Source organism: Hydra vulgaris, chromosome 13 (genome assembly GCF_038396675.1).
Source record: "Hydra vulgaris chromosome 13, alternate assembly HydraT2T_AEP".
In the NCBI taxonomy this organism is placed as follows: domain Eukaryota; kingdom Metazoa; phylum Cnidaria; class Hydrozoa; order Anthoathecata; family Hydridae; genus Hydra; species Hydra vulgaris.
This window is the reverse complement of record NC_088932.1, coordinates 213,844-224,585: the sequence shown is the minus strand read 5'-3', so window position 1 is coordinate 224,585 and position 10,742 is coordinate 213,844. Positions and strand designations below refer to the sequence as shown.

Genomic DNA, 10,742 nt, shown 5'->3' with positions numbered 1-10,742 from the left:
TTGTAATAACAATCATTTTTCTGTTACATATTTTATAACTGAGAGAGGAAGTAAGAAAAACATAAAAACAAGGACGTTTTTATTTATATGGAAAGAGGATATATTTATAAGTATTTTAATCAGTTATATAAATATGTGAAATGTAATAGAAATCAGAATGTTAGCATACTTAACACCTTCAGTAAACAACAACAACAAAAAACATCTTAATTACTAAAATTTAAAGAAAATTAGAGATAATTCCCGGTAATTTTTTATACCCTGTCGATATAAAAAATATAGATTATAAATTTCTCTTCTGTCAAAGGATTTTTCACTATCTACCAGACTAACTAAAGCTCTGAAACTTTCAGCTTTTGTGTAGCCCCGATGAAGGTGCACGTTAAAATTATTTTTTAGGACCGTTAACCCTATGGACTAAGGAGATGAGACGCTGGGGGCTGTACCCCAATAATTTTAAACAATTTTTTTTAGCAATAAACGTATAAGTTTTAATTGTTTCTACGAGTAATGGCAGTCAAAGGCAGCCAAGGCACCTAACCTACTTTTTCGTAGCGTAGTTTTTTACTCTTTTTTAATTCTTTGTTTGTTAACTTTACGTATAATAAATTATATAAAAAATCATAAAAATACAAATTATATTTTAAGTAATAAAAATTGAGTTTTTATTCTATTCAGTTAAAATAAAAAATTCTATTTTTTCTTCATTTTTCAAATAAAAAAATAAAACTTTCATGACAAAAATAACAAAAATTTTTACATCAGAAGATTCCAAAATGTTGCAAAATTTTGGTTTTAAACTATCTTATCTTATATTTGTGCTGTGATTTTGAATAATAAATACCCCTATATGATATAATTATGGGTAGAGATTGCAATACCAGTTAACCGGTTTACCGATAAATCAAATAAAAATGAAGATTTTTTTTCCGGTACCAAAATTTAAAAAATACAAGAAAACTACATAAATTCATTCAATAAAAAACTAAATACATCCATTTAATAAATAATTGAAATGGAGATATATTATATCCCCTTTTATTTATTTACGGATTTTTTAGTTATTTTCGTTACGTTCACGTATATGTATATACATATGTTTTATGTTTATAAACATAGTTTTGTAAGTAGATCATCTTAAAAACATAAGTTTCTGAAAACCAGACGAAGAGGCAATAAAATAACTAATATGTTGCGTATTTCATGCTGGGAAATAAAAATACAGTCAGATGCTGATGAATTATTCATTTTCAGTCGAATTTGAATAATTCATTGACAATTTTAGGCCTTGCGTCAAACGCTGATTCCATTATTAAAAACGCAAATATAGATCTGCTAGTCGAACAATTTCAATAATTGTTATACTAATTTGCCTTTTACCAAAAATAAATGATATTGTGCTCATTTTATTTTTCGCAGCTGTATATATATATAATTATAAGTTTGTTAAAAAAAAAATTCAGTTTATTTGTTATATTTTAAAATTTTAGCAATAAAGTAGATAACTTTTCTAATAAATTCTAATTATTTTAAAAACTAATATATTCTCTTGACCTCTCCATAAAAAAAGAAGATATATAAGATTTTTGCTCTAAATTTAATTATAAATTTTTTTAAACATAAATTTACATTTAGTATAAATAACAAACAATTAATGACATGAATTACTAACAAAAAAACGAAAACAACAACAACTCAGATTCTTGCTTCTAGTGCATCCATCTTGAAATTAATATCAAATTATTTTTTGTAGTTTACGGTGTTCCTGAACCTCTTATACAAAGAATAGTTGAGCAAAGTATCTCAAAAGATAACTTCGTACTTAACCACGTCATAACAATTGCGCATTTTTCATTTTGTTTTTCTGCTAGTTTCTTAGTTTATCTTTCTTAGCTTTATTATCTTTCTTAGCTTTATCTTTTCTAGCTAATCTTCTAACAGTTTAATGTCCTCCGCGACTATTTGAACTGTGTTGTAGTTTGTTTGTATTTTTTCTTTAAATAAAAGAGCGATTTACAAATTACGAAAAAACGATATAATAGGGCGACATTCATTATAAAAATAAAAAATCATTCCAAAGAATCGGAACGGTATATCTTTGAGAAAAGAGGTCTTTTTTAAAAAACTAACTTTGAAACAAAACTAAAAAAAATATTAAAAAGATAAAAAAAAAATTTATTGTACTTTTTAACAGAAAAGCTTGTGTCGCCCTATTGTTCAGTTATTTATAACGGTCAGATATACAAGTAAAAAAATATATTTGAAAAATAAAGAGTTGAATAAGTAAAAAAGGCTAGGGTAAGAAAATTTAGAATCTTTTATTGATAAAGTATTAAAAAAAAAATCACATCCAGAGCTTTATTTAATTGTACCAAAAAAAAGGAAGAAACGTTGAGGCGACACGAAATTGTCGCCTCATTGTGAGTGTCTCCCTATTGTACATAAATTACGCAAGAAAAAGCCACCTATGTTCGTTTAGTAATGTATATATACATAAATACTTATATATATACATATATATATATATATATATATATATATATATATATATATATATATATATAAATATATATGTATATATATATATATATATATATATATATATATATGTATACATACTACTAGTATATAAATATATACATACTACTAGTATATAAAAATTATGTTAGTGTATTTTACAAATAGAGTGCTCAATGTTCTTAAAGAACAGAGCAATAATTATTTAGTAAAAAACACTTATCTAACTTTTATCTTCGACTTGAAGTTTCACCATTGCTGGATCATCAGGAAGAGTTCTCTTCCTGATGATCCAGAAATGGCGAAACTTCAAGTCGAAGATAAAAGTTAGACAAGTGTTTTTTACTAATTATATATATATATATATATATATATATATATATATATATATATATATATAATATATATATATATATATATATATATATATATATATATATATATATATATATATATATATATATATATAAATGGCTATTTCCACGATGGAAGAGATAAATTTCGTGTTTCAAAATTTCTTTTTTCAAAAGGTTTTATTTCTTTAATTATAGTTTAAACACCTTAAAAATATTGTTAAAATAAATTTTGAGTAGAAAATGTTTGAACCTAGTAGATAAATTTGATGAATGTTAGCAACTGTTTGTTCTTTTTATTATTCGAAAAAGTTAGTAAAATTTGAGTGCGAGTTATTGCAATATTTTAAACAAAAGATATCTATATTTTTGTTTAGAAAGAATCTATGAGATTACATATATGTCTTGAGTAAAAAAACTTTTACTCTTTTAAAATAATTCAAGTGTTTTTTTGTCACATACACATCTGCAAAAATTCCTTTACAATAAAACCCAGTGAACTTCAAGTGAAAAAATGTTCCAAAACCCAGTGAACTTCCAGTGATCTTTTATAGCTAACTTTCATGTTTATATATAAAAAAATGAAGTTTAGCGAATTCGCTGGAATTTTGTTTTTTAAGATGTAGTTTTTTAAAATATATTTTTTTTAAAACGTTTATAAACATTTTAAATATATAAAACCGATAAGCGCGAAATAAGACAAATTAAGCATAAAAAAATAAAAATGTTTAATATAACATTTATTTAAAAATATCGATATTTAAAATAGAAATACACTGTTTAAATAATAAACAACCTTAAGTATGAATACAAACTTTCATAAATTTTAACAAGAAAATAAAAAAAACATTCACTAATATTAAAGTTAATGTATTTTTTTTTTATTGACCTTGGCTCAGATTTTGTTAAGAACGAGTTAATGTAAGCATATTGTGGATCTTTACTATACATTACGCATTTTTTTTTATTTAAATGGTTTACATTTTTTTAAGCTTAAATTTTTATTTTAACAACTTTTTATTTAAATTTGTATTTTAACCATTTAAACAAACTAAACAAAAAATCTTAATTGTATTTTTATTTTTTTTGTTTTGATAGAGATTTAAATCGCAAAACATAATCTACAAAAAAATTTGATAAAGCAAAATTATTTTGCATAAACTTATCCGAGCTTGTTTGAAAAAAATTGAATGAATTTCATAAGTCGAGAACCAAAAGGCTGTACATTTTTTGTTTCCGAACAAATGCAATTTGTTTACTTTTCCTGATAACTTATCTAAACTCTTTTGAACTTTATTTACTAGGATATTTTAGTATATTTTGAGGCGAAAAAATCATAAATGCGTTCTGTTGGTTCTATACAGACAAGTTATCAAAACAAAAAAAAGTTAATAAAATTGTAAGTTATATAGTGCTTGACGCGTTCTTTTCCGTTTGGGTCTTTGGAGCTAAAAAAAAATGATACAATATATAAAGGGCATATACAATAATTATATAAAAACATATAATAATATATAAAATAAACAGTAGAATAGTAAGCAAACATAAAACAGTATAACAGCTAAAAACAAATACATCTTTAAAAACCAAGGATAAATTATAAAAACAAAAACATATTTATTTTTAAAAATTAATCATTACTTTAAAATAAAAAAATTTGATTGGTGACACTACAACATAAATTTAGCCAAACTTGTGATAATAAAAGTTAGTTACTATTAGAGATTATACGGTAATCAAAATAATTAATACTAAAAAAATATACTAAGAAAATAATAACAAAAATAAGACTTAAATTAAAAAAAAAGATCATACGAAAATGACAAGCAAGTTGAAATTTAAAAATTAAAAAATTCCTATTATTTATTGTTTTTCTATAAAATAAAATTAAGACATGGTAGTCTTAACAAAATTATGTTATTTATTAATAATGAAAACTAAAGATATAAAATTATAATTAAACACGAGAAGTAACTCCAGCATTAAAATATAATACCTGCTTTAAAATAAGCTCTGCAATCGTCAATAATTTTTTCACAGAGCGCAACACTGACATCATTTTTTGAAAAATTTGGAAACTTGGATATTGTAAGTTCTGTAAAAATTGCAGATTAGCAGTTTCTCGAATTGAAATGGTTCTGGAATTCCAGAGTATGGCGAAGCATTCACCAACTTATTTCTTTCATAGAAATAGCCTAATAACTGTTTGACCAGCTTTTTTCCTGAGGGTGCTGTTAAGACCCTTTTAAGAATCATGTTTCCAGTGACTTCTTTGTCATTGCATATATAATCTGTTGGCTGTGTTGTATGGGAAACTAATGAATGTGCTGGTACTTGTTCTGATAGTTGTGAATGCATTGATAGTGGAAGGTGTGAATTTATTAGCGATGTTGGTTGTGAATGCAACAATGGTGGTGGCATTTGTGGAACAGAATATAGTTGTGCTGGTAGTGAAAAAGATGGAGAAGGCGTTTGCAATGAACTTGAAGTCTATTGAACGTTTTCTTATTGAAGTTGATTGAAGTCAATTGAATGGAACGATTTTTCATGAAACGAATTATGATTGCTAAGAAAAAGAGAGGAACCAGGATGATCATTAATGGAGTCATTAGTTGAAAAAGCATGGAATGGTTTGGATTGGGATTGGGTTGAGAAAGTAGGAGTTACTGGTAATGTTTGTGATAAAGGAGGTGGTATTTGTGAATTTGTTGGTTGTAAGTATAATGGAAATGGTTTTGAATGGGTTGTCGGTGGTTGGGAAATCAACATTTTTGCCTTCTTTCTTGGCAACTCTTCGCTTAAGTCACCTTCTGCTTTGCTAACAAGCCCTAAAAGTAAAATAAAATACATACAATTTAAAAAATAGGGCATTATAAAACTGAGGGTATTTTAAACAGAGGGTCATGTAAAACAGAAAAGTTGGGCATTTAAATCTACTGAATGGTCACAAGCAGTGAATGACTAAAAGAAAAATGAAGTACACTAGAACAACCTAGTAATAATCATAAAACAGCTGATGAAGTAAATCACAAATGTTTAGTTATTATAATTCCATTTAAAACTTTTAAAACATTTTATAATAAAGTTCTTATTGTTGTTAAAAAAAAACTAGAATTGTCAAAATTGATCTCAGCTATGTCAGTATTTTATTTGGAATACAAATGACTGCTTACTTACTTTCTATTTTTTTGTACAATGTTGTTAGTTTCTTAGCAAAATCTTCTTTTAATGCCATAGTATGAGTATTAGGGTGTTTCATATTTTATCAATTTTTGAAATCGAACTTGCGAATCGATTTATAAATTGACTATTTGTATAAAAATAAGTTTGAGCAAAAAAAAATAAAAAAAAATTAATTTTTAGGGTCCCCGCCAGTTCGATTTTGGGCCAAAATTGTCGGGTGTTTTAAACGCCTGGCGGGGACCTTAAAATTTATCTAAATTTATCTCCTTTTTTTTTTAAATGTTATATGTTGGATTGAATGTTTATCACATAAAAGGAGCATGTCGAAAAAATAAAGAAATTAGTCTACATAATATTTTGAAATTGGTGAAAAATCCAAATTTTCTTTCACAAAAACCTATTTTATTACTCGGTGGCGTATAAAAAACTTTTTTTATACCCTAATAAACTGTTTCCAAACCCGGAAAAAACTATAATTTGAATAGTTTTTTTATTAGTGTTAAACGAAGTTTAAAAAAAATAATAATTGGATCCATGGAGTAACATGCCCCGGACACTAACCTTAATGGCCCCTACTTAATAAACATTAGAGAGCAATAAATTGAAAATCCGGAAATTTGATCGGAAAATATTTTTAGAAAATGTATATACCAAGGTACTTAAATAATAATTTAAAATTTAACAACTACTTTCCAATGCGAAGACAAAGTATTTAAACTAAATTTGCGTTACTAATAATAGGCGCTTTAATATTTTTTTTAAATAAAATTCAAAATGGCTAAAATTACGAGACTAAAAGCTAGAGCTTATTTATTTGAAGAAGAAAGCCTGATAGAAAACTTAACTCAGATAACTTTTGCAACAAATAAAGAATTAATTCTTAACTTTCAGTTTAAAAGATCTAGTAACAAGTTAACTCCATCCAAAAGGTTTATTGGTTGTACTGATGGGCCCGATAAATTCGCAAAGTGCTCCGGACTTGTCAATTGCCCTGACAACTGTATTCTTTTTGCAGTAAAAAAACCATGGTTAGACGGAGGTTATAAAGATGGATTATTAACGGATAAATCTATAAGGTAAGTTTTATAATTTCAATTTATAATAAAACAGTTATTATAAATTTGTATAATCATTTGAACTTAATAAGCTAGTAGATGATTAAGGTTTTTTTGTAGTACCACTGCAACTAATTTTTTTAGTTGTTATTACGTGTGGATTATAGCTTAATAATGCAAAATATAAGGTGCATCTTAAAGTTAATATTTCTATTTTATTTAATGTATTATCTTAATTTTTTCAGGAATAATATTACTCGTTTAATCGATAGTTGGGAGACATTAAAGAAAAGTAAGAATAAAGACTCTAAAGCAGCAGAGAAATCTAGGGAAGAATTCAAAAAGAAGGGGGAGCAGGTATTTTGGATTGGTAAAGATAATATTAAGGAAATCTTAAAAAAAAACGAGCCTTGATAAACTTTCATACTATGTTGATATCCAATTTTTAAAAGACCAAAAGTCCAGTCGTCTAATGACTTTGGGGAGCAAAGACATGAGATATAAAACGGTAAATAAAGATAAGAAGCCTTTAAAAAGTTGTAATATTAAATAGTTGCCCCAAATTGACGAATCAACTACAGATCTAGAGCTTCTCTCAGATATCAGTGACGTGAGTACAGAATCAGATATTTCTTTTGATTTATCGCAACCCGGCCCAAGTAACGCAAAACAAGAGTTAAGGAAAGGTTTTGTTAAAGATATTGCCATGACATCAGTCTCAAAAAATATTTCATCAAGAGATCTAGTGCATGTATGTACGGATTTAATCGTAAGTTCAGGCGGAAATGTGGCTGATTTTTCAGTGTCTCATTCAACTATTTGGCGAGCTCAAAAAAAATCTATTCGGGAAAATGCTGAACAATATAAGAAAAATGTAAAAATTGCTACCGCTAAAGCTACTTTTCCCATAATAGCACATTTTGATGGAAAAATTATCGAAGACATCACAGAAGGTATAAAATCAAAAAGAGATCGATTTGCGGTCTCGGTAAATATTGATGGTAAAATGAAGCTCCTTGGCATTCCAGCAATTGATCGTGGTACTGGACAAGCTCAATACGATGCTTTAGTTAAAATACTGGATAAGTATGGAATATGTGATGGTTTATGTTTTGAAAACGTGAAAGGTTTATGTTTTGATACAACAGCTACAAATACAGGAAGACTTTCTGGTACAAATGTCAGGTTTAGTCATAAACAAAACTCAATTCTACTAGAGCTGGCTTGCAGGAGGCATGTTTAGGAGTTACATCTAAAACACTTCTGTTAAAAAAGACAGTGCAATGGAAAAACTAAATCTCCAGAAAACCTAATGTTTAAACGGTTCCAATTAAACTGGAATGACATTAAAAGTAGTATGGACTCTTCAAAGTTTGTAGAATATGACACTCAATCTATTGCTACCACTTTCTTAGAAATCCATAAACTCGATGCTGTAAAATATTGCGAGATTGCTCTAAAAAAAACACTTTTCCCAGAGGAGACTACAAGGGGTTATTGAAACTAACCCTAATGTACTTATGCCCTGAAAGAGATTTTAAAATTCAAGCTCCAGGGTGCGTGTCTCATGCACGTTTTATGTCCAAAGCTATTTATTATCTCAAGATTCGGATATTGAGTTTGCAACTGTCTTATGAATTGACAGACGATCAAAAGAACGAAGTGCAGTCTACTGCTGAGTTTATCTCAATCTTTTATACCGTCTGGTTTTTAAAAACCTCTTTACCTTACGCTGCGCCTTACCAAGATATAAAAGCCTATTGGCAAATGACAAAATATAGAGGTTACGTAGAACAATATGTTCAGAATTCTGAAACAATTTTAAATGGAATTGATGCCACAATGGTTTCAATGGAATCACATTTATGGTACCTTGATGAAACTTTAATTCCGCTGGCTCTTCTAGACCAAGGTATTTCTGTTGCAGAGAGAAAAGAAGTTGCAAAAATGGTCTTTTCGAAACCAGTTCCTGAATTTTTTCGGCATTCCGAAAAATTAAATTTGTTAAAAACTCTTAACTTTAACCTAGAAAAACCACCAAGTATTGCCCAACTAGTGGGAGAAAACTCTTGGTTCATATTTAGTTTGTTAAACCTTACTAAGCTAAATGATAAACTTTGGTTAAACAGCCCGGCACCACTATGGGAGTATATTGAACAGTTTAAGATTTTTTCCCAGTTTGTTTCCAACCTTGCAGTGGTTAACGACGTTTCTGAAAGATCTATTAAAGTTGTATCAGACTTTGTAAATAACGTTCACAATGAAGACGATCGTCAGGACTTACTGCTAGCTATTCACCAAAGGAGAGAAAACCTTAACAAGGCAAAGACTAAAGAAGATTTGCCATTAGCATATCAAGCAATTGCAAAATAGATAATATAGTTTTTAAATGATGACTTTTATTTAATGATGTAATATTGATTTGTAAATATGTATTTTTTATTTAATTATACTTAAACATATCATTCTTTTTTATTTTTTATTTTTTACAAAACCAAAAAAAACTTTGCAACAATACCAAGAAAATCATTTAAAGTTGAAAAGCTACCATATACTTTCTAATCTTGAGGCAATAAAACTAATAACAACAATACCACTTTTAACAATGTTGCAGTAAGTTCATTAAGTCTTTTTTATTATAAAAATAACTAAAATAAACAATTGTTATTAGGCTATTAAGGTTAGCGTAAGGGTTAGGTTACCTCGAACGATAAAAGAAATTTTTTTTTAGACCTGTATATACCTCATTTGACACTATTATTAAAAAAAATCTAGGTTATTGATTTTTCCGCGTCTGGAAACAGTTTATTAGAAAATCAAAAATGTTTTTTATACGCGATTGAGTGATAAAATAGATTTTTAAGATGGTAAATTTGGATTTTTCACCAATTTTAAAAGATTCTGTAGACTAATTTCTTAATTTTTTCAACATGCTCCATTTATGTGATTAATATTCAATCCAACATATAACATTTAAAAAAATAAAAAAAAAATTTCGATAAATTTTAAGGTCCCCGCCAGGCCTTTAAAACACCCATCATTTTTGGCCCAAAATCTGGCGGGGACCCTAAAAATTAAATTTTTTTTTTTTTTTTTGCTCAAACTTATTTTTATACAAATAGTCAATTTATAAATCGATTCGCGAGTTCGATTTCGAAAATTGATAAAATATGAAACACTCTAATGAGTATTCTAGATATTGTAAAAATATGCAACACAAAATTATATTTTATGAATAAACAGGATAGGTTAATCAATTTTTGTTTATGCTTAATGTCTACTTTTCCAGAATTGTATGGTTTCGATAAGTTTCCATTTTTGAATAGTTAAAGCCATTTTTATAAATGAAACTATTAGTAGAATAAACTTACCAACAATAACTTCATTTGCTGAACTGTTATATATTCAACTCTAACAGACTCCTAAAAAATTAACAAAGTTTTATCCAGAGTTTAAACTGATCTTGTTCAAAGTAAATTTCATAATATATAAACCTCAATTTCATTTGTTATGTTTAGCAACTTTTTATCTTTTTTTTTCTTGATAAGTGAGCTTATTTTCAATAAAGCTTCTTCCAAACTGTCTAAATAAAATTATATAATTACTATTTCATAAATGTTAAATATATCTTTAA

At 27.1% G+C, this 10,742-nt stretch overlaps 2 protein-coding genes across 2 annotated transcripts; one reads left to right on the top strand and one right to left on the bottom strand.

The window, feature by feature from the left end:
* Positions 1-5,375: 5,375 nt before the first annotated feature.
* On the bottom strand, positions 5,376-6,110 carry LOC136090379 (uncharacterized). The gene is made up of 2 exons (XM_065816978.1): positions 6,048-6,110; positions 5,376-5,698 (listed from the first exon to the last, which is right to left on the bottom strand). Exons 1-2 carry the CDS (start codon positions 6,103-6,105, stop codon positions 5,376-5,378), a joined length of 381 nt encoding a protein of 126 aa, XP_065673050.1. The 5' UTR covers positions 6,106-6,110.
* A 716-nt stretch (positions 6,111-6,826) lies between these two features.
* On the top strand, positions 6,827-7,650 carry LOC136090165 (uncharacterized). Its single transcript, XM_065816317.1, has 2 exons — positions 6,827-7,129; positions 7,354-7,650. The coding sequence occupies exons 1-2, from the start codon at positions 6,828-6,830 to the stop codon at positions 7,520-7,522; spliced, it is 471 nt and encodes a 156-aa protein (XP_065672389.1). The 5' UTR covers position 6,827; the 3' UTR covers positions 7,523-7,650.
* Positions 7,651-10,742: the final 3,092 nt, after the last annotated feature.

Coding starts and splice junctions, on each gene's coding strand:
- LOC136090379 (XM_065816978.1), bottom strand. CDS start 6,105: ATGGCATTAAAAGAAGATTTTGCTAAGAAACTAACAACATTGTACAAA. Junction 5,699..6,047: donor ATTGTACAAAAAAATAGAAA/GTAAGTAAGCAG, acceptor TTTTACTTTTAG/GGCTTGTTAGCAAAGCAGAA.
- LOC136090165 (XM_065816317.1), top strand. CDS start 6,828: ATGGCTAAAATTACGAGACTAAAAGCTAGAGCTTATTTATTTGAAGAA. Junction 7,130..7,353: donor TTAACGGATAAATCTATAAG/GTAAGTTTTATA, acceptor TAATTTTTTCAG/GAATAATATTACTCGTTTAA.